The following is a 24,728-nucleotide window of genomic DNA, read 5'->3' as shown; positions in this document are numbered from 1 at the left end:
AATTACTGTGTGTTGCATTAACCCGATGAGATCGTATCCTTCAAAGTCAGTAAACTGTTATTTCTTTCTAAGGGTTCATGCTGTAAACTTATAAATAAATATATTTATATAAATTCAAACCGCTCGTTTTATTTAATCTCGTTACAATACGTTCGTATGCCTTTTTTTTAACATCCAATGTTTATTGCAATCTGTCTCATTATAAACAATAAGCAATATGTATGATTTATGTACAATTACATACGTCCGGTTCCACCAACGTGATCTAAGTAAAATCTTACCTAAGTTTTACTTAGTCAAAAAAATTTCTTAGTTGTAATTTGCGTTCCACCATACAAGTTTTTACTTAACTTAACCAAGAAAAAACTTAAGTTCTCAGAAATACCAACTTTGCAAAATTGTCAGAAATTCTTAAATTGTTGACTCATTATTAATGCAGAAACAACAAAAAAAGAAGAAAAAGAAAAACATTTGTGTCATTTTTGATGCTGTCTTTAATTCTATATTATTATAGTCATTTCAATATTTATTGTAAATGTAAATGGTGACCTGTGTTCTTGTATATTTTGATATTTTATTTTGTAGCTAGTATAAAATAAATATAACAGTTTAAACTATAGTATACACTATATTCTATATATATATATATATATATATATATATATATATATATATACACACACGATAAACTACACACTTCGGTGGAATTTACAACAAAAAAAAATATAAAAATAAAAATCCTATCAACACAAAAACATCTACGTACGCTATATATACATTATAAACTATTATATACTATATACTACTTTTATACTATAGATTATTATACTACTATATACTATACTATAGATTAAATAAGGTTATAAAAATCAAAAATCAAATTGGACCGAAAAAATGCGAGTTAACCTAACATCGACGATCAACAGAAGAAATGTAACCTTACTTATGTGTCAATATATGCCAGAAGATGAATTTCAATGCATGCTCGAAGTTAAAATTTTTGCTTAAGTCGTCATAGCAGGTGACTTAAGCTTAAGTAAAAATATTTGTACTTAAGTAAATATTTTTAGTTGTTGGAACGAAACTCAACGAAGTGAAAATTATTTCTTAAGATCAAATTTTCACTTAAATCGCGTTGGTGGAACTGGGCGTAAACAACTTTTAAAATATTTGACCGATCAGAGGGAAATTTCGCACAAATTTAAAAGACGGTAATTCCCCGATGTTCAAATGTATAACGTCCGGTTCCACCAACGTGATCTAAGTAAAATATTACCTAAGTTTTGCTTAGTCAAAAATATTTCTTAGTTGTAATTTGCGTTCCACCATACAAGTTTTTACTTAACTTAACCAAGAAAAAACTTAAGTTCTCAGAAATACCAACTTTGCAAAATTGTCAGAAATTCTTAAATTGTTGACTCATTATTAATGCAGAAACAACAAAAAAAGAAGAAAAAGATGAACTTTTGTGTCATTTTTGATGCTGTATTTAATCCAATGTCATTTCAATATTTATTGTAAATGTAAATGGTGACCTGTGTTCTTGTGTATTTTGATATTTTATTTTGTAGCTAGTATAAATTAAATATAATAGTTTAAATTATAGTACACACTATATTGTACAATATATACACACACGATAAACTACACACTTCGGTGGAATTTACAACAACAAAAAAAAATAAAAATAAAAATGCTATCAGCACAAGAACATCTACGTACGCTATGTATACACTATAAACTATTATATACTATCTACTACTTTTTTATTATAGATTACTATACTACGATATTACTATAGATTAAATAAGATTATAAAAATAAAAAATCCAATTAGACCGAAAAAATGCGAGTTAACCCAACATCGACGATCAACAGATGAAATTTAACCTCACTTATGTGTCAATATATGACAGAAGATGAATTTCAATGCATGCTCCAAGTTAAAATTTTTGCTTAAGTCGTCATAGTAGGTGACTTAAGCTTAAGCAAAAATATTTGTACTCAAGTAAATATTTTTAGTTGGTGGAACAAAACTCAACGGACTTAAGTGAAAATTATTTCTTAAGATCAAATTTTCACTTAAATCGCGTTGGTGGAACTGGGCGATAGTGGGAAGCTGCCCAGTGGCGAGCACCCAGGTAAAATATAATATAAATATAATCTATGATAATCAATTAGTTTAAACTTTCACTTAACAAACAGAGTTTAATACAGGTAAACATCAATGACACACATATGAGAATTACAATGCTAGAAACACAAATTAAGGAAATATTTAGAAAACACTTTTCACCGCATCATGACACTATGCTCTATTTTTCCTGATTTACTAGAGGTTCAAAGGGTCTGGTCGTTTTAATCTTCTTACGTATGAAATGTTGAGCAGATCCGTGGCCAGCGGATTTGGATGGCAGGATAGTCTGTTCTTGTATACAGAGTTTACAGCAGATATTGCTTCGCAAACTGTTGGTAGCTGTAAATCGTGGTGTAGTCTGTGGTTCGTGATATACCAAGGGGCATTACAGATCTGGCGCAGTACTTTCGATTGAAAACGTTGAAGTTTTTGTATGTTGGTATTACTTGCTGTACCCCAGATTTGTGCTGCATATTGCCATACCGGTTTTAAAATACATTTATATATCAGAAGTTTGTTCTCCAGGCTAAGATTTGATTTTCGACTCATGTACCAATACATTTTCCTGTAGATTAAGCTGAGTTAAAGGCGTTTCTTCCAGATGTGGATGCCCCAATTTAGTTTGCTATCCAAATGGATTCCTAAGTATTTAACGACGGTATTAACTGGTAGTGGAGTGTTATTTATAGAAACTGGTGGCGCGACACCTTTTTTTAAAGTAAACGTTATTTGTGTTGATTTTAAACTGTTAACTTGGACTCGCCACAGCTTAAGCCAGCTCTCTAGTTTAAGTAGGTGATTTTGTAATACCTGGGCTGCTTCAGCTGCTGTAGAATTTGAAGCCATGATAACTGTGTCATCGGCATATGTAGCGATTGTTGTATTGGTCGTCGTTGGGAGATCTGATGTGTATATTAAGTAGACGGTGGGTCCTAGTATGCTTCCTTGTGGAACTCCGGAGCAAATTGGAAACAGGTTAGTGATTTCTCCATCTCTTTTGACTTGAAAGAAATATAGATTTAATTTTGGAGATAAGACCTACATGCCAAACTTTGTCGAATGCTTGAGAGACATCTAGAAATGCAGCAGTACAGTAATTTTTTTGTTCAAGCGAATTTCTGATAGTCTTTACCACCCTATGAATTTGCTCGATAGTACCATGTTGTTTCCTAAACCCAAACTAATAATTCGGTAAAACATTACTGTCATATAATATAAGCTCCAGTCTTCTCAGAAAAAGCCGTTCAAATACTTTGGATATAATAGGCAACAAGCTAATAGGGCGGTATGAAGATACTTTCGTGTGATCCTTATTAGGTTTTGGAGTCAGAACAATTTGAGCAATTTTCCATTGGAGTGGAAAATAACCTGTTTTTAATATTGAATTAAATATATAAGTAATTAAACTTACGCCTTCGTTGGGTAGATTTTTTAGTACTAAACTAGATATTAAGTCATATCCAGGTGACTTTTTAATTTCCAGATTATCAATTATTTCTTTGATTTCAGATTTCTTAACAGGTTTAATAGGTGGAGCCATTTGATATGGTGCATTTACGACTTCATGGATAGCTTGTTCTTCTTCAACTGAGACTTCCCTCTGATGCGGTTGAAATACCTCGCATAGATGATTTGCAAAAGTATATGCTTTATCTATGTCAGTTTTAGCCCAAGTGCCATTTTGTTTCCTGATTGGCATATTTATTTGTTCGTTGTGTTTAAGTTTTTTTGTTAGTTTCCACAGTGAATAGTTTGTATCATCTGCAGGTGAGAGGTTCTTTAAATATTTGTTGATTCCACTGTCTTTATGTTGGATCAGTTTTCTTTTGAGTAGTCTGCAAGCTCTATTCAGATTTGTTTTATCTTCTGGATGCCTAGTGAGCTGCCATATCTTTCGCAGTTTTCTTTTATCCAATATGAGTGTATTTATGTTTGCAGGATAGGACTCGGAGTTGTCTTTGTAATAAATTTCTGGGGTGGACGTCCAAGCAGCTTGCTGAATAACTGTAGTTAAGTGAGCAACTGCATTTTCTATGTCACTATCACTTTTAAGAGGCAAGTTTAGATTGATGGATGTTTTTATTTCTTCTCTATATCTGTTTCAGTTTGTTCTTTTATTAGAGACTGTTAAATGTTTAGAACAGTTATGAATTTGGCTTTGTAGATCTATGAAGAAAGGGGAATGATCTGATGAGAGATCAAATGAAGGAGAAATTTGGAGGTAGGTATGTGATATTCCTTTTACTATAGCAAAATCAATAAGATCAGGAATTTTTTGTCTATCAGTAGGCCAATACGTAGGCTCTCCAGTAGAGAAAGGAATTAAATGATTCTCATTAATACTTTTTAATAATTCTCGTCCACGTGAGATTACGATTCTGGAACTCCATTTATGATGTTTGGCATTATAATCTCCAGCAGAAATGAAACGGTGTCCTAGCATCTTAAAGTATTCAGTAAAATGATCAGCTTTAATTATTTATTCGGTGGACAGTAAACAGCAGATAGAATAATCGAGCCTTGTGAATCTTCGACCGACACTGATGTGGCTTGGATGTTAACTTTACTAATTTTATTTGTTTCATGATGCTTAATGTTATTTCTTATAATAATTATGTTATTCTTTACCTAATGGATGTTGAGTTACATAGGTTGAATATTTGGAAATATGGAAATTTCTCCTATTAGTCATGTGTGCTTCGGAAATAAACATAACATCTAGATTATGATTGTAGATAAATGCTTTAACTTCGTGGAAATGAGTGGTTAATCCATTGACACTCCAACAGCACATCTTTAGTTTAGTGTTAAAGGTTAAGCTTAGATATCAGAGAAATTATGAGATCAAACATCTTATCCATTCTTTCCATTTACTTATGAACTAGTAGTTCTAGATTATTTTGTATATGTTGAGGAGTTGTTGTTTCTATTATATGAGAAGTCTCATCTATGGTAGATGTATTTCTATTATCTCTTCCTGCAACAATTTTCGCATAGCTTGTAGTTGGTTGAGTACTTGAAGGAAATTCTGCACGAGGTGGTTGACTCGCGTTTTTTTCTCTAAGTGTTGGAAATTTTTTTTTCTGTAGCTCTTTGTATATTGAGCATCCCTTATAGCTGGCAGGATGATTTTCTAGACAATTTACACATTGAACATCTTTTATATTTTTTGGTTTTGGGCATTGAGATAATAGGTGATCGACCACACATTTTACACAGCGCGGACTCCTGTGGCAATAATTGTGGGTGTGGCCAAAATTTTGACATCTTTGGCATTGGGGTAGTTCCCTTTTCGGACGCGGTGGCTCAACTGGGACAATAGAGTTTAGTAATTTTGTAATATTATATATATCTTTATTGTTACTTTGGATAGCCAGTTCTATATTAAATAGTGTCAGATCTTTCTTTGTGCCTCTTTGCTTAATGTTGGAGATGTTCAGTGCTGTATGTCCGTGCACTAGCAACGCTTTTTTAATGTCATCTGGATCTGTTGAAGGATGTAAATTACGTATAACAACTCGGAATCCACGGTTTTGTTTCAGTTGGTATGTATGGTACTGAGTATTTTTTTCTGCTAAAGATTTTACAATTAATGAATAGTTTTTAGGTGAGTCAGCTTGAACTTTAATTTGGTTGTTAGCAAGACATTTTAAAGTATATTTACCTGAAGTTATCTCTGTAGTAATTCCTGTAATGGTTTGATACACTCAACATTTTGGATAAATATAGGTGGTGGCTGTTCATCTTTTTTTTCTTCCAGCATTTCATCCTCTTCATTAGGTTTATCATTTTCAAGTGCCTCGTATCTGTTAGATGTAGGAACAGTTTTACTTAGCCAATAATCTTTGAGTGTAGCTTGTTTGGTGTTTTTCAATTCAGGACTATCATTGTTGCGTTGACGTTTCTTGTGGTGAACTGATACCCATTCACTACCATTTTTTACCTCTTCTGCATCTGTGAGATTTTTTTGTGGTTTCTCTATTTGAAAGTTTGATAATTTTGTTTGTAGATCGTTGTTGCGTATTTTAAATTTTTTCTGCTGTTCATCTAGAGAGTTGTAACTGTCTTTTCGATTTCTTCCAGGTGGAGGAGTGCGGGCTAGGCAGGATTTTCTAATGGCTGGATTTATGTCCTCAATGCATTGATAACTAGTTGGTTCTTGGTTATCTAGTTGGTGATCCATAGTTTTCCACTAATTACAACTAGGAATTGTTAAGACATTCCGGCATATTTTGTTAATATACCGGACTATTTTATTTATATTTATGTTAATAAATGTAGTAATTAAATTTGTATTAGTTCCTTGTTGGATAATAATTATAATAACATTGAACACAATCACTTTTTTTGGTTGTTTTTAACTTTCTTGATAACAAATGGCTTATACTAATTATAGGTACTAATTACAAAAAGATAAGATATTTATACACAGGTACTTCTTCGATGCTTGTTTCCAACACGAAGGTTCGAACGAGACTGACGTATGCCTTTGTATGCCTTCGTATGCCTTTGGACTGAAAAATTTTTACTGAGATTGACTAAGATTTTCAAAAAAGAGTTATGGTTGATATTCTTCGCGGTCTTGTAGATAATATTTGTATCGTATATTTAGATGATATTTTAATTATCTCTTCCTTCCTTCAGGAGCATATTGTAAATCTAGATAAAGTTCTTAAACGTCTCAAAGCTAATAACTTTTAAAATACAATTAAATAAATGTGGAATCTTAAAAAAGGAACTGACATATCCAGGCTATATTGTAACTGCAGAAGGTGTTAAACCAAACCCAGATAAAACTGATGAAATTGTTAAATATCCAATCCCCAAAACAACTCGCGAAAAAATAGAAATTTTGGGATTATTAGGATATTATCGATGGTTCATAAAAGATTTTGCTAGATTATCAAAACCATTAACTAAATGTTTAAAGAAAGATACTAAAATAGAACATAATTCAGAGTTTGTTTAATAAATGCTTTGAAGAAATATGCTAAAATAAAAATATACACACCAAACTTATAAATTTTGTTAGTAAAATTTTTTATTATAGAAATATTCTGTAAATGATCCCCGTATGTTCTTAATCATTCTTTTGACAGTTGTGACATAGTAATTACATTCGAAGTGGCTTTAACCGCAAAGTAAACGAAACACACGCCCCTGATGGTCGGTTTTGATGGTGAGTTTTTTGTGTTGGTGGAGGTTGTGAGGCGGAGAACTCATTACATAATCATCAAGAGGCTGTTCGAGAATCATGCTACTTTATTACAAACACTTTAAAGGCCATTTTTATGTAGAAACGCAGTCTTATTAACTAGTTACGGTAACCGATCGTGTAATTTGTACAATTTTTTTTCCAGATTATGGGTAATAGGTATTATAAACACAGTACAGGACAAAAATAGTGTGAAAAAGTTTAATAAATTTCAATTGCGACTATACTTGTTCTTTTTCAGGTGCTATAAATTTAAACACGCTTCTTCTTAACTTATGTTTGGTCGATAAATCACACCGTTTTCGTAATATGAATAATATACTTTTAAGTAATACGATATATATATATATATATATATATATATATATATATATATATATATATATATATTTATATATATATATATATATATTTATATATATTATATATATATACCTATATATATATATATATATATATATATATATATATATATATATATATATATATATGTGTGTGTGTGTCGAGAAAAGGATGGTGGGTTTTCGGTCAAAAGGTGGAGAAAAAGACAAAGGTGGCTACTTCATGTATTTATTTGAAGACGTTTCACTATCTATTCAGAAAGCATCTCAAAAAGACATGTAGCAATCAATGGTATAAAATGTAAAGAAGCTTAAGACAGTAGACATTAACCAAACATCCATAGAAAAGTTATTACATGTGTGTTACCTTAAAAAGACATGTAGTAGTCAATGATATTAAATGTGTGAAAAAGGTTACGAATAGACATTTTGAGATCAAGTTGTATAAACAATTAATTGAAACTAGGTACAGTTTACAAATTAGCAAACTTAGCACAGCAAAAGAACATGTGATAATCATACATGTATATAAAAAAATTAAAAAAAAAAATTAAAGTAAAAAACATGTAACACCCACATGCTGACAATTCCGACCTTCTATCTCTTAGGTTTTCTTGCAATAATATTTTGTTGAATTTTTTTAATCGCCCTAGACAACCCATATCGGAGTTAGATAAGATTTACAAGGAGACGGTATCGTTTTTAAAAACCCACCCTAATCTTCTCGTTCTTACAAGTGATAAAGGGAATGCCACTGTCCTCATGGATAGAGATCAATATCTCAGCCTCAGTCAGTCGTTGTAAGATGATGATAGATACTATCAACCTCTCTCTACCAACCCTTGTTCTAAATTTACTAATAAAATAAATAAATTCATTACTCACTTAAAAAACATAAAGTTCATAGATCAACCACTTGCTAAATATTTACATAATTATGATGGATATGCTCCCAGATTTTATTATCTACCTAAAATACATAAGACCACATTGAGCATGAGGCTGATTGTTTCCTCCATCAATTCACCAAATATTAATATTTCAGAATTTTTAACTGACTATCTTATCTAAATCTTATAATTATAATAACAACTTAAATATTGTTGATTCTTTTCACTTTAGTGAATTTATTAATAACTTTGAACTTCCACAAGGCTACATTTTAGTGAGTTTTGATGTGGTATCTCTTTTCACTAATTTACCTCTTTCTAGTGTTATTACCTCCTTAAGAAATCACTGGAACTCCATCCAACCTAACTGTCCTGTATCCTGGGATGTATTTGCAGAATTTTTGCAATTAGTATTTGACACTAATTTTTTGGTCTTTAACGACAAATATTATCTTCAAATATTTGGTACACCTATGGGTTCCTCAATCTCTCCCATCCTAGTTAATTATGTACTGGATGATTTAGTATCTGACCGTTTGGGTCTTTTAGATTTCCAAATCACTTTTATTAAGCGGTATGTTGATGCCTTATTACTAGTCTTACCCCCAGACAAGATTCAGGCCACCTTGTCTTTGTTCAATGAGTTTGATCCTCATTTACAGTTCACTGTTGAACTTGAGGACTTTAACACAAATAGTATTTCCTTCTTAGACATGCGTGTCATCAGAATGGGAGATAACACCTTAACCACAAGTTGTTATAGGAAACCAATGGCCTGTAATAGGTTTCTCAACTACTACTCTTGTCATCCTTTTAAATATAAATTAAACCTAATTAAAGCTTTAAGCTGCAGGCCAAATAGACTAACACATCCGGTTAATCGAAGGGAATCCCTTCAATTACTTAAAAATATACTGATTGAGAATTCCTATCCATCCTCCCTTATTAATAAATACCTTTTCTTACAAAGCTATGGTTTCTCTTTAAATGACATACCCAATGGTGACCAACTTAGAACAATAATAAATAATTCCATTAATAACACTGTTCTGCCTAATACTGTACTTGGGACTCTAACTAGCCATTACTCATCTCTACCTTATTTTCCTCAAGTTACTGAAAAACTCGTTAAACTGTACAAACAGAATAATGTACCTGTTAAAATTGCAGTTAAAAATGCTAAGACTGTCAGAAATTTGTTTTCTAAAACTAAAACACCCTTGTCTCTTCTGGAACAAGTTAATGTCATCTATCATATACCTTGTGCTGAGTGTGACTCATTACATCGGTCAGACAGAGAGATTACTGAGAGGGCGTCTTACGACACACCGCAGTGATATCAATTTATCTAAGCATACTTGTGCTCTTGCCCAGCATGCTATTAACTCTAAGCACAAAGTGAACTTTAATGAAGTTAAGAGTCTTGGCAACGAACGCAATCTCGTCAAAATGACAGTTTTTAAAAATGTGTTCAATACTAAAACACCCTAATGCTTTTAATAAGAGAACTGACATTAGTAACTTGAGCCAAATTTATCATGCATTAATTTTACAGAATTAGGCTGAATATGTTGTTAGGTATCGTTGAAGGGTTCTCTCAGCTGACTGGTTTTGGCCTTTCTTACTTTGAGTTTTTCTTTGCTTCTTTTCCGACAGAGATAGCATATATATATATATATATATATATATATATATATATATATATATATATATATATATATATATATATCTATAATGTGGTTTTCAGCGATCAGCTTTATACCAAATACCCTAGGTTAGGCCCTATATGTGTTTCCTGCACTAGAAATAAGTCAGATTCGTGTTTAGCGCATATGTCTGACAAGTTTAAGTAAAGTAAAGTTTCTTTATCTCTAGATATGCCCTTAACAGTTATATACATATGTTATTAGAAAAGTTGGTCCTAAAAAGGTCCAATTTGACAAAATCACATTAAAGGGGTAACTGAAGAATTAGCCGATTAATTGAATTAATCATTACCCGGGGTATGCCCGATTGCAGTGGTCTTATTAGTACTTCAATCTTCGTAAAGGCTCGTTCTTTGAACCCCATAAGTAGTGCCTTATCTTTTACTTTTTATTAAAAATTTAAATTTTACAAGCCGTGTATTACTTTTTGACGATATTTCGAATCAGATTTTTATAGTAATAATTTTAGGTATTAAAGAGGCTCTTTGTGAAAAATAAATGTTTGTGATATCGGTCGCAAGTCATATATAGATAATAAAAAAATAAACAGTTAAAGTAAGTGTAAAAAATTTCAAATACATACATCGGCGCCATTGTTCAGGTGATGGGTTTATCACATATATCAAAGGTTACATTTTTATTCAAGGTTCTATTTGCGTATTTTCAATATTAAAAATGTAGGAAAATACACGTTTATGCTTTTATTTTTTTAAATCTATTCTATTTTCCTTTTGCAGTTCCGTCTTTTTTGAACGACCTGTGTTCTTTTTTCAATTGGACACTTGTCCAAGGCTATGACAAATATTCTGTCCTCTGATATTCTAGATTTATATGACAGATTCAATATTTTCTCTAAACATTCTGTGTTCTGCTATTCTACATTAATATTCATTATTTTCTCTTTCTTGCAGCTATTTTAATGTTTATCCTGTGTATCTTTTTCTTCGTCTTCTTCTTTTTATACAGACATGACTCTTGGGACACATTTCGCACACAACTTACTGGAGGCACATTTCAATGTATCATGATAGTTTGTAATGCATATTTTATTTAATGTAATTAAAGTGCTCTTTGCGTTTGACAATTACTTTCCCACTACCTCACCAATAGGTCTTTTTTTCCTTATCAATAACCTTATCCTCGCTCGATACAGCTATTCTGAGATATTTAGATTTCACTATATGCTCTCTCATTTGGTTTTTATCGCAAATTTGCACATATGACGAAATTTATAATATCTAATATCTGATACTTTCATGTTAAACTGGAACAAAATACTTGGTAGATAATATTTATTCGTTTTGAGTACACTTTTTTTGGAACCTAGTACATAAAAGAATAAATATTTGTCTATTAAGTGTTTTTTAAGTCTGTAAAACATAAACAGGCTTACATATTAGATTATACATTTAATAAGAACGTTCAATATCTAAATTGAAAATTTTATATCTCAAAATATGACTGTGCCCTACGTGCCTTATACAAAATATTTTCTACTTTTATATTATTATACTATACTATAATCTTACTCTTTTCTGAGATACCAGTATAAATGTGGATTTTAAATTTAATTATTTTCTAGTGGGGTTATCTTACTCACTGTTAAGAGATATTGCTGGTAAGGTTTAATTGATATTTACATTTTGTTTGACGTTTTAATATACGAATCGGAGTTCATTTTTCAAAAAACTATAAAATTGTGAGGACAAATTACTATATAAAAGTACGAGGCAATATTCTCATGCTGTAATCTTTGCTGCTCTGTTTCTTTTATAGATGTCTCCTCTATATCTATTCACAATCTTTTAATTTTTTTAACGCTTAAGCCATTTTTAATTTATTGTCAATATCTTTGAGGTGTGTTTCCTTAAATGACCATGTTTAAGGTTAGTACGTTTAATTAAATGAAATTGACATTAATTTGATAGTTTCCACTTTATTAGTACTGATGGTATATTACTTGCATCAAATCTGTTGGTAATATCAATTTCAAAATGTGGAAGTGAGAGCACTCTCCTGTTAATAACTTCAGTGTAAATTATGACGAAACCAGAAATAACCTATAATATTCTCCCCGTGATCTTAGTATTTCCGTTGATTGAATATTATAGTACTATAGAATATTATTATACTGCACAAAGTATAGCGGCCTAAGCTATATATAAGCTATACATTAGTTATTAGGATATACAGTATTTTTTCTAATACACCTGGAAGGATTGAGTGAATAGGTGAACTATCAAATAGGAGACTATTAGTGTGGAATAAAAAAAACTTAATAAATCGTTGATCAATTATTCACTATTAGGCAGTTAATGAGAAATGTTGGGAATAAAAAAAAAACATTAAACTAGTTATTTATAAATTTTAATCAAACACATGATATAATCACAAGAATAAAACTATGAAATACCATGGCAGAACTGGGCTTATCTAAGAAACTAATTCATTTAGCAAGGAGTAATCTACTTAAGTAAAGTAAAACTTCAAGGAAAACTGTCGACTTATTTTCAAATGTACATTGATTTCAAACAGGAAGATTCCATTCCAAACTCTATTTAAAAAATAAAATCAATAAACAAATAATACGAACATAAAGATTATATAAGTCCCAAATATTTAAAAACCTAAATATGCGTGGTCATAACCCAAAGTGCTTTAAAAAAGGTGAACGAATTAGCGTAACAGCTTTTTTGAAAACTTAATATTATGAAGCGAATTGGGGATATTACATTACACAAACTAAACCGCTTGTCTACAAAAAAATCAGGAAAATATGATACGACAGGAAAGAATAATGATAAATAAATATCAATGTAACGCAAATATTAGAATAATTTTGTATATAAGACAAATAATATTATATTATAAATTATACCTATATAGATGCAAATAATAAAATAAAAACTACAGCTATTACACAATATAGTAAATATTTATTCAGATAAACGTAAAATGTTCCACTGAATGTTAACGATAAATGTTCCAAATAAAGATTAAAACATGTTTTTAAATTCGCGGTAAAAGATTTATTAGAGTTCAGCACATAAGTTCCTAACAAAATTCGTATATTAGTAAACGATACTCGATACATCAGCAAAGTAATTTTGGCAACAAATATGTAGGTTGTACCTTACCCCTTTGACATACAGCAACCACAAAAGAATCGGCAATAGCGCAAAGGGCAGCTACCCCTTATCAAAGACACGACTCTCTTGTTTGGCAGATGGAACTCGTCTCTTCAATGACTGAGCAGTCTCCACTCCTACTGGATAGAACGACTGTGATGACTGAGCAGCCTTCATCCCTACTGGATGTAATGATTATCTTTGATGACTGAGCAACCTCCACCCTTATTGGATGGAATGACTCTGTTACTGGGCTAATTATACGGGGAGAATCAAAACTAACAAAAAGTCTATTAATATTTTAATAATGCTTATATATATATATATATATATATATATATATATATATATATATGTATATATATATATATATATATATATATATATATATATATATATATATGTATATATGTAGTTGCAAAACTGTAATCATCATCATCACCCGTTTTGAGTCCACTGTTGGACATAGGCCTCTCGTAAATAATTTCAATGCATTCTATCTTGAGCACCCTGGATCCAGTTGTGCTGAATGCGCTTGATGTCAACTGACCACCTTGTTGGAGGGCGTCCTCGATTACGATAAGCATATACTATATTGCAAAACTTCAATAGTAACAATAAAAACTTCAATACATTCAATACGAAAAAGTGAAAAAAATGGATCCTCCATATAAACGAGGATAAAAAAATATGTGGCTATTATAAAAAGAGAAACATGATAAGATATACTATTTCAATAGACCAGTACAACTTTGAAATGGTTTATCGGTCTAAATATGTGTAAGCTAAAATCACTGTTAATAAAAACATTCTTCTTCTTCTTCATGTGCCTTGTCCGTTCCGAACGTTGGCAATCAACATGGCTATTCTTACTTTGTTTACGGTAGATCTGAATAGTTTAGCAGATGACAATCCGAACCATTGCCGCAAGTTTTGGAGCCACGAGTGTCTTCTCCTCCCTGGACCCCTTCTGCTGTCTATTTTCCCTTGAACGATCAGTTGTAGTACTCTATAAAAACATTACAAACGAGATTAACAACAGAATGCATACTGGCAATCGCTCCTTTTTAAGCAAAAAATTAAATCCAAAAATATACCATGCAATACCAAAACTAAGAATTTACCATGCAGTCGTAAGAAATATAATAACATATATGTACATGAAACATGGACGACGAAAAAACAAAATAAGAGCCGATGAAGAATTATTAGAGAAATAATATGAACCTGTTATGGATATCACAAATCAATACAGAGTGCGAAACAATCGAGAACAAATTGTTTAGATAACCAGCCAGATAAAGTAAAAACAAATAACATCTTGTTGTACGTAATACCTTGTAAAAATAATATTGTACATTTTTGAGAAAGAACTCCTACTTGAACATCGAAACGTCAATTCAAATATGCAGTAATAAATATTGTGGCATATTTCTTACTCGTATTCGCGTATTCAGATTTTTATCTTGTTCTTCTCACGGTGCGAGAGAACAAAATAATGTAGTCATAGTTTATTGTATTTTTTGCATAAGTAAGAGTTCTAGTTTTTAACTGTGTGATGGCTTCTCTTATTTCTGTTCGTACGATTTACATAATTTATTTAATTATTATTTCTAAAGTTTCAAGTTTATACTCAGTTTCTTTTGTTCCGCTTATGTATCTAAGATATGTTATTCATTCTTATCTATGGATGTGCTTAATCTCTGTCAATTATCTATCAATATTTGGAGTCCTTTTTTATTTGTTTTAGTCATTGTCCACGATTCGCATCCATACATTAAAATAGATCTAAAGCTTGTATTATGTTCTTAATTCTTCAGGCATTATTACCAACTGCGATTATTGTTCCAAGATATTTAAAGTCTTCCATACTTTCAAAATTGTAGTTGTTAACTTTAATGTTGTATCTAGATTTAATGAATCGGTCTCTTCTGTTTATGCGCTTGTATTTGGTTTTTACTTCGTTGATTTTATTTGAAACTTTTTTTGTGCTCTCTGGACTTTGTTGAATATGTCGTTTACATATTTATAGATGTAGAACTAATCATCAGCTGTTTTGTACCTTGGGCCGTTAATGGATTACATCGTAAATAGAAGCTATTTCTATTTTATTAAGCTGTTCTTTAATTTTTTGACTATTTGAATCGAGAATCTGTATTTTATTCGACTGTTTATTATCGCACAATTTCTTGGCGCCCATTTCCATCTTAAGGTTTTTGTTTCCTGTATCATTATTACAACAATTTTGCTGGATACCGACGCGACGTATGAAACCCGTTGGTATGTACATAATGTTTTAATATCCAATAGTAGAAAATTTGTCTCGTTGTAAAGTCAATATTATTTTATTAGGAAATATGTCTAATAATAGTAAAGTTGTTTTGCTTTGCTTTCTCAGACTGCTACCGTCGTGCCTTCTGGTATTTGATATTTCGCTGGTCAAGCAACAATTTCTATATGCATTAACTTAAAGCTGATATCCTGCTTCCCCATTCCAGGTAGCAGTCTAGAAACCAATAAAACTGCTACACTCATGCTTCCTATTAGGCAGCCCAGTACTATAGCTACGCCTTATTATCGTACTTATGTTGTTGCTGCCCCTTATAAGTGAATAGAATATGAAAGGAAGGTTTTGGCAATTTAATAGGATCTTGTGTGTTAGAATATAATTTCTCCGTGAAAGTAAAAGGATATCAAATCGCTATTCGGATTTAATCCATAGCTAAAATATTAGAATACTATAGAATAATGCTATTTATTAGCATTAATAAGTTTATAATAGATACTTACTGAAGTTTGAAAATAATTAGAGTAAAATAATGTAAATTATCACCGAGCTTATTAAACATAAAAATAAAATTATATTGTTAAAAAGTTATATTATAAAATATTTAAATACATTAGCCAAATATTCCTAAAATTCCTCAATGACTAAACTGGTGGATATTTAAATAAATTTAAAGTTGAAAAATGTACCTGCTGTAAAATTTGAAAATCTACGACTAATACAATCAATGGCAACATCGCAGAAGCTTAGTTGTGTCCGCTAAAAACTATATACGGATCCCAAAAATGTTTTGTCCAGTTACGGTGTCCATAAAGCGGAGTTTACATAAAGCGCTACTTAGATAATACTATACACGGTGTATATTCTCCTGGAGTTCGTATAATAGCGTTTTAGTACGGAGCCCACATTAACCGCTAGATCTATATATGTTGTTTTCCGGGTTTAACTCTGCGTTAAGAAGTTGTTTTGGCGACGTTTCGACAATGTCACACTTGCCATTGTCAAGTCAGATTAGTTCTGCGTCTTCTTGATGTTTCAGGAGAACTGATTTCCCGGTCGCTGCACGCTCTGTTTAAATAGCTTTTAGCGCTCCTTGTGATTGGTCCTGTGCGCAGAGTGGGTGGGGTCTTTTTCGCTATTTTAATTTTTATGTTTTTCTGCAGAATTGTTTTCCACTTATTTGGGAGTCTTTAAGCATCATCTATGGTATTTAAGAAGAAGAATATCGAATTCTTTAACTTGTTATGCAGGGTAAAGTATTTGGCAGAAGAGGACCGGGACGCCGTCGTATCTCGTGGTTGAAAAATCTCCGACAATGGTTTGGGATGACCTCAGCGGAGCTGTTTCGCAGAGCAGTCAACAAAACCATGATAGCCTTGATGATCGCCAACATCCGGACCGGATAAGGCACTGAAGAAGAAGAAGAATGGTATTTAAATTTTTTGGATGTTTTTCGATCTCTATGGCTTCCTGATTATACGTTTGGCCTTATTTTGGATGTTGGCTAGCATTGTTGTTGCATTCAAGTTTATTTTGTGTCCTGTGTTTATGGCATGTTGTGCTAGGGATAAAGTCTTCTCTTTTCTTTCGATAGCTCCCGCGGAAATTTTAAATACAATATATATATATATATATATATATATATATATATATATATATATATATATATATATATATATATATATATATATATAATATGGTCATCTAAATGAAATGTTCTCCTATTACTTACTACTAGATAAATGCAATAATAACACAAACAAAAATTTAGCAATTGACATTTAAAAGAATTTTGTCAGAATAATGTCATGTATTTATTTAGAATAATTAAGTGTTTTTGAATGTACAGTAATTTTTTAAATTTTTAAATATAAAAATAGGTTTTATATATTAAAAAAGATGAGAGACTATGATAAATTTTATCAACATTATAATACATCTTCGTTGATACAACCTCATTAAGTTTGTAAGTAGTGAATTTTTTAATTAATTATACCAACGCCAACAATTTATTCATCACATTTGTAGCTCCCTGATGAAGGACATAACCAATGTCCGAAAGCTTGGAATAAAAATTTAAAAGAGTACACGTTTCATTTTTTATTGCTGCAAACCCACTATTTAACGTTTACTTATATACATATATATATATATATATATATATATATATATATATATATATATATATATATATATATATATATATATATATATATATGAAAAAACTATAATCTCTTACAGTTCTAGTAAACTTAAAATATTTAATAGTTTAAATCATAGTAATTGTTAAGCCAGCGGTCGTGAATTCACAGATTTTAAACTTTTTCAAATTTTATGCTTCGTGGGCATAATGTAATAGATTTCTGATACGTCAATTTTTTTGTTGCGGAGCTGCTTGTTATCAGTAAAAAAAGGTAGCCCAATCTGCATGTTTTCTTCATAAATTCCATCTCACAAATCTTACCACCGATCATTTTCTTTTTGTTTCTTTTTATAAGTGCTTCATTACTATACAAGATTTTACCAGAAAATTTTGGTTCGGAGTCCATAAACCCATTGAGAGTGTATTGACCGCTTCGCCGTCCATCCAACCCAGTCAAAGTTGTCGAAAATTGGACCGTATTAGCTGATAAATTCTGAGAATAGAATCATTGCTGATTTATTAATTTTATTAAGATAAATGTGTTGAAGCGTCGAGAACAAAAAATGATAAACACAAAAATATTGAAAAATACAGCAATCGACTAATTAAAAAAATGGACATTATTTGTTCAAATTATTTTATAATTTTTGTTTGTCGTCTTAATACACAATACACCTCAAAAGAGTTTTACAATTGCAAAGACTTATCCACAGTAATGATGTAAACTCAAATTATAATTTACTGGTACGTAATTTTAATCTGAAATAAACTAAAAAAAAAAAAAAAATCAAGAAAAAGGGCTAGAGAAAACTTGCTAGGAAAAAAGCTAGGATCTATAGAATAAAATAAAAAAAAGCACCAAACCTACAGATATCAAGGAAAAATGAGGAATGAACAAATATAAACAACTTCCAAAACGTTGAAAGCACAGAAAACATGTGTAAATATATGGGACATATAGTTTAAATTTTTCTCAGTGGAATATAAAACTTGGATGAATAGAGAAATTCTAGAATAAATGAGATGCAGAAATAATTAGTAGAGTAACTAGAGAAAAATCGTAGCTACTTCTATTTGCATAAGATAGTCAGATAGGTAGCCAGTATTCACAAAAATAATTCACTCGTAGGGTGATATTATTTCCAATAGCACTGGAAAAATATTGAAGAAGTTGTTTGATGGTGAAGAAATACCAGTGTAATACAATCCAAACAAAACTGGACTACTGATTACATCGACCGAAAAGAGAAATGAAATGGATATATTCAATAATAGATGAGATCTGATAATTTCCATTCAAAATTCGTTTAATTGATAATAAGATATTCAATTGTGTTTATGAGATAGGTATCATACCAAAATCGTTCAAACTGTTAAAAAGCAAAAACTTGAATATTTTGGACATTCATGAAAGAATCAAGATACAGACTGCTACAGTTAATTAAGGAAGGTAAAACAGATAGACGAAAATCACGAACCTCTTGATTGCGAAATCTGACAGAATGGTTTAACTTCATCCAACTTTTTCAAGCTGCCATAAATAAAGTGAAAATTGTCATGTTAATATCCAACCTTACAAAACTTAGAAGAAGAATCCACTAATCTGATGAGAGAGTGCAGAAGTTTTCATAGTATCTGATAAATTATTTTATAAACAATGATAGGTAGGCATCTTTTACGATATTTTGCTCTCTGAAATTTTGGCAGCGAATTATTCTAAGCAGATTGACCTGAGAATACAATATTTTGTGGTTATCTGTATCTGTAGAGTAGGGAGGGCGAGTTAAGTTTCACAGCACTTAGGCCGCAATTGACCCATTGTGCATCCTCCCAGGGAGCTGTCACCCTTAGCTCATTGTCCATCCTGCCATTTCTAGGAAGGTGGACAAGTCACCAGGAGACATCTCTCTTATGTGGACAGGTGTGGGCCAAGACTTGCCGAACGCGTACTCTCGTATTAACTATAACTCTGGGCATTCACATAGGATATGCTCTACAGTTTCGTCTTCTCGTTCACACTTCCTACATAGAGATGTGTCTGCTAGCCCCAGTGTGTGGAGGTGTTTGCTTAGTTGACAATGACCAGTTAAAAAACCAACTGCCAAACGTAGATTTTTCCTGGTCATTCCCAAGTACTTCTTTGATGTTGACTCTTCAAGGTTACTTAGTGTTACCCTGGCAAGTTTACATCCTTTCCCTTCTTCCCATCTTTTTACGGTTTGCGTATGGGAGTGACATTTAACAATTTCCGCGATTGTTGTAGTTGACCAACCAAAAAGATCCCCAGGTCCTAAGAGTATTAGGCCTGCTGCCTTCCTAGATAACTGGTCAGCAATACGGTTGCCTTTATTCCTATTGTGTCCTTTAACCCACCTCAGGATGATGGTATTACCATCCGAAGCTTGAGTTAGTGTCTCGTGACACTCCATTACTAAACCTGATGTGACACGTGGTCTATTCAAGGTCAGTAGCGCTTGTCTGCTATCTGTGCAGATCATTATAGTTTTCCCTGTTATACCTTTTTGGGTTATCCCTTTTGCGGCTATGGAGATACCAGTCAGTTCTGTCTGAACTACGCTGGCATTTTTGCCCATACCCCACTTTATTCTTAGGTTCAGTGATCTGGAGTATATCCCGCATCCTGAGCCTTCTTTCATTTTGGAGCCATCGGTGTATATGCAATAGGCATTTGCCACGTTTGTCTCCATACACTGTCTTGTTTTAATTTTGTAGGGTTTGTCAAAGACAAACTTTGGTTCAATTGAGTCGCAGCCTGCCTGTAGCAGTGGTAACGCATCCAGCTCTCCCCGCCAGAAATGAGTTCTCAATTGTCCCATTCCTACATCAAGGTTTGCACCAGCTGAGCGCAGTCGCATCATTGTCACTAGCGCCACCTCTTTGACATATATATCTAGAGGCGTGATGCCAATAATCAACTCCATTGCAGCAGTTGGTGTTGTTTTCATGGCACCTGTTATATTTATGCAAACCATCCGCTGAATATGGTTTAGTTTGTTAATCGCTGTTGCCTGTAGCACTTTTGGTACCCAAGCAATAGCTCCGTAAGTTAGCATTGGCCTAATGACAGCGGTGTAGACCCAGGCGATCACCCTGGGCGTGAGGCCCCAGATGCGTCCGACCGTTCCTCGACACTGCTTATAGGAAATATATGCTCTTTTAGCTCTACTATCTAAGTGTGAGTTCCATGTAAACTTCCTGTCAAGGTAATACCAAGTACTTCACCTCGTCAGAAAAATTTAGACTGTAGTTTAGAATCCTTGGGGGTATTAAGCCCGTGATTCTTCTTTTCCTGGTAAAGAGGATCATCTCTGTTTTCTTAGGATTTATAGATAATGAGTGTTCCTTGCACCATGTTTCTATTAGTCGAAGAGCAACTTGTGATCTCTCACATAGTGTGTTCTCAAACTTACCGCTTTGCAGGACAGCAATATGGTCTGCATAGGCTATTGTGTAGAAACCGTTGCTGCTGAGTTGGTCAACTAGGGTATCTAGAACTATGTTCCAGAGTAGTGGTGATAGCACCCCTCCCTGTGGACACCCCCTCGTAACCATGCCACTAACAGAAACGTCTTCTACATTTATGCTTATTGCTATATTAGAGAGCATACTGAATATCCATTCGCTTATGGCCAGGGAAACATTCCTGACGTTGAGCTGTTGGGAATGTGGTTTTATCAAACGCTCCCTCAATGTCTATGAATATACCTAGGGTGGATTCTTTATTATCCAGCGATCTTTCAATTCTTTCCACTACATGATGCAGTGCAAAATCGGTAGATCTTCCCGAAGTATATGCATGTTGATTTGGGTGAAGTGGGTTATGGACCAGAACTTCATCCCTTATGTACCTCTAGCATAGCCTTTCCATCGTTTTCAACAGAAAGGATGTTAGGCTAATTGGTCGGAAAGCCTTTTGTAGGGTGTAGTCCATCCTACCTGGTTTTGGTATGAAGACCACACGTACCTCTCTCCACTTCCTAGGAATATATCTCAGAACCAAAGAGGCTCTGAATATTTCCACGAGGTGCGGCAGAAGGATATCCAGTCCCCACCGTAGTAGGGCTGGATATATGCCGTTATGCCCTGGTGATTTGAAAGGGGTGAAGCACGATATGGCCCATTTTACCTTTTTCTCATTAATCATTGTTCTGGCGAGATGCCAGTCGTTTGTTGAGGGTATGATTGCTTCTTCCATCCGGTTTGGTGCTGTTGAGACACTAGAACCGGGAAAGTGTGTTTTCATCAGGACCTCAGCACTTTCGCGAAGGTTGGAAGTTTTGTTCCCATCTTCCTTCGTTAGTATGCCGACATGCCGATGTGGGTCCTTTGAGAGCGCTTTTTGTAGCCTGGAAGCCTGCAGGAAATCTTTGATTTCCCCACAGAAGTTTCTCCAAGCAGCTCGTTGTCTTTGTCTGCAGACTTTTTTAAACTCTCTGAGATTTGATTGGTAAGAATCCCAATCCTTTTTGAGTTTGGTGCGTTTCGGTCTATTAAAAGCTGTTCTTGCTATCTTTCTAAGGTGTTCCAATTCAGTGCACCACCAAGAGTTGGTGTTGCGACTTTCCTGGACCATCCTTATTAAACAGGATTTTTTATAAGCATAGCTTATTTTGTTTTGGTTAGATACCGTATACCTTTCCAATTCTGTATTAGTTCCTGGAGTTCCTACTCCTGGAGTTGAAGCCTTTTCATTCCGCAGAGCATCTTCTAAGAGTCGGTTGTAGAGTTCTACATCCGTCCTCCTAGGGTCGCGCGATTTGATAAGGCTTTTTTCCAGACTAATATTATAGGTTAGCCAGCGGTGGTCAGACATAGAAATATCCTCCGATACCTGCCAGTTCTGAATTTTATTCGATATTTCAGCTGTTGCCAGCGTGATATCTATGACTGTTTGGCTACGACCATTAATAAAGGTAGGTTCGGTGCCCTTATTTAAGATATACAAATCTTTTATAATAATATAGTCGTAAAGAGACTTACCTCGAGCGTTGTTGTCTCTGCTGCCCCAGCCTAAGTGGTGATAGTTCGAATCGCAGCCAATAATAAGTTCTACCTTCTGACTGAGACAATGGTCTACCAGATCTTCCATTTCCCTTGTTGGTGGTAGGGTGGCTGCATCTGAGGGTAGGTAGACTGATGCTAGTATCAACTCTCTATTTTTGCCCTTTCCCCATGGGCACCTCACTTCAACCGCAGTTACGTCTAAGGTGCAAAACTGCGCCATGGGGGAGGCTTTGATTTTTCTGGGAACATTTATTGCTGTTCTCGGTTGTTGATTGCTTGGTAAGCTGAAAATTTGACCCTTTAGACTGCTAAGACCAGTTATTTTGGTCTTATTTATCCAAGGTTCTTGGATTAGTGCTATTGCATCCTCCGTTACATCCAGGCGGCGACATAGTGTCGCCGTTGCCACCTTTTTGTGTTGGAGGTTGCATTGAATAATAGTAACCTTATTTTTTTCGACGTCCTTGCCCATGGCTTAGGTATCATTTCGGTTTTTTTTAGGTGTCCACTTCCTCCTCGGTTGAGGAGGGGTCAGCCTCAGTTGTTTCGGAACCTCCTCCGCAGAGTTCGTCGACCATCATCTGATGATCTTCTCCCTGCTGTAGGACCAGGGGTGTCTCAGTCTCAGCAACCGTCGTCGGTTGCCGCGTGTCTGAGGTTCCTGGTTCCGAGGAGGTATCCTTCACTTTGTTTGTGCTTGCTTTTAGATACAATGAGGTGAACGTGCAGCTCAGCCTTATTGCCCTTTTCCTAAGGACAGCCGTGTCATCGTCTCCGATTCCGAAGACAAACAGGTGTCCTTTAGGATCCTTTTTTTTACCTCATGGTGAAAACCACCATCTCGCAACTGCTATGTCTGGATTTTGCACCGCTAACCTTCGCAGCACTCTTTCTGGGCAATCAGAGGTGCTAATAGCATCCTCCGGGATCCATAGACAGGCTTTGGTAAGTTTTGGGAGCTTATCCTGACTGACAACAGCCATTGATGCTTCCTCCCACGGTTTGAGATCAGCTGTAGCCTTTTCCAGCCATGCAAGCGCCTCATCGTCATCACAGACTACTCTGATGATCTCACCCGAGTAAGTCCATGATTTGAACGTGGGTGCTTTTACCTGGCTGCTGGAGGGTGACAAGATTGTTCTGTCCAATTCCTCGATTAGACTGTCTTTAATAAGGTTTGCCCGGTCAGCGGTGACCTTTCCATACGGGTTTACCTGATCTATAATAGCAACCTTGAGATATCTTAAGGTAGCTTCCGCGAAGCTTTGGAAGCGGTGTTTCCTCCACTGCGTGACTTTTTATGCTTCCTCGGCGTGCCCTCCGTGGAGGTACTTGGGTGAAGGCGCTTCACACCGGGGGCTTTTGGTTTCTGTCCTCTTTTGGAGGTGGAACCGTTGTCAGCCTCCGATGTGGGCATCTTCATTTTTGTTTTGGGAGGGACTGGAGAGGGATGAGCTGCTCCCGTGGGTGCTTTTCCCATCGCCTCTCTGGCCTTCTTCCTTCTTTTTACCTCGGCGCCGCTAATTCTGCGGCGTTTTGGCCGATTTTCCCGAGGTGATCCTTGTCCATCCTCCGCTTGGGCTGAAGCTTGAGGTGAACATTGCTGTTCATCCTTAGCTCCGGCTTCAGACTGAGGTGAACGTTTTGGTCCAGCCTCCGGTTGGGCCGAGATTAGAGGTAAACATTGCTGTCCATCCTTATCTGCGGCTTCAGACTGAGGTGAACGTTTTGGTCCATCCTCGGAATTTGGTTTTGGTTTTTTTTTTGTTTTGTGTATTCATGTTGTTCCCACGAGTAGCTAGGGAAAGGTTGGTCGCCCCTGGCAGAGCCCCGCATTACCAGGGAAAGGCTTTATA

General features: G+C 34.1%; 1 protein-coding gene across 1 annotated transcript; it reads right to left on the bottom strand.

Annotated features, from left to right (window-relative positions):
* Nucleotides 1-16,075: 16,075 nt before the first annotated feature.
* LOC140435853 (uncharacterized) lies at nucleotides 16,076-23,344 on the bottom strand. Its single transcript, XM_072524569.1, has 3 exons — nucleotides 22,849-23,344; nucleotides 22,503-22,731; nucleotides 16,076-16,139 (listed from the first exon to the last, which is right to left on the bottom strand). Exons 1-3 carry the CDS (start codon nucleotides 23,342-23,344, stop codon nucleotides 16,076-16,078), a joined length of 789 nt encoding a protein of 262 aa, XP_072380670.1.
* Between the last annotated feature and the right edge of the window lie 1,384 nt (nucleotides 23,345-24,728).

The sequence above is a fragment of the Diabrotica undecimpunctata genome, chromosome 3 (assembly GCF_040954645.1).
Source record: "Diabrotica undecimpunctata isolate CICGRU chromosome 3, icDiaUnde3, whole genome shotgun sequence".
Lineage (NCBI taxonomy): Eukaryota > Metazoa > Arthropoda > Insecta > Coleoptera > Chrysomelidae > Diabrotica > Diabrotica undecimpunctata.
Note: the sequence above shows the minus strand (reverse complement) of the source record. Positions and strands in the feature narration are given on the sequence as shown.

Bases quoted from the DNA above. Each gene is read 5' to 3' on its own strand.
- LOC140435853 (XM_072524569.1), bottom strand. From the start codon at position 23,344: ATGGGCAAGGACGTCGAAAAAAATAAGGTTACTATTATTCAATGCAAC. The intron at 22,732-22,848 runs GTAAGTCTCTTT...CGCTGGCAACAG, and splicing joins CAGAGACAACAACGCTCGAG to CTGAAATATCGAATAAAATT. The intron at 16,140-22,502 runs GTATACGGTATC...CTAATATTTTAG, and splicing joins ACTAATACAGAATTGGAAAG to CTATGGATTAAATCCGAATA.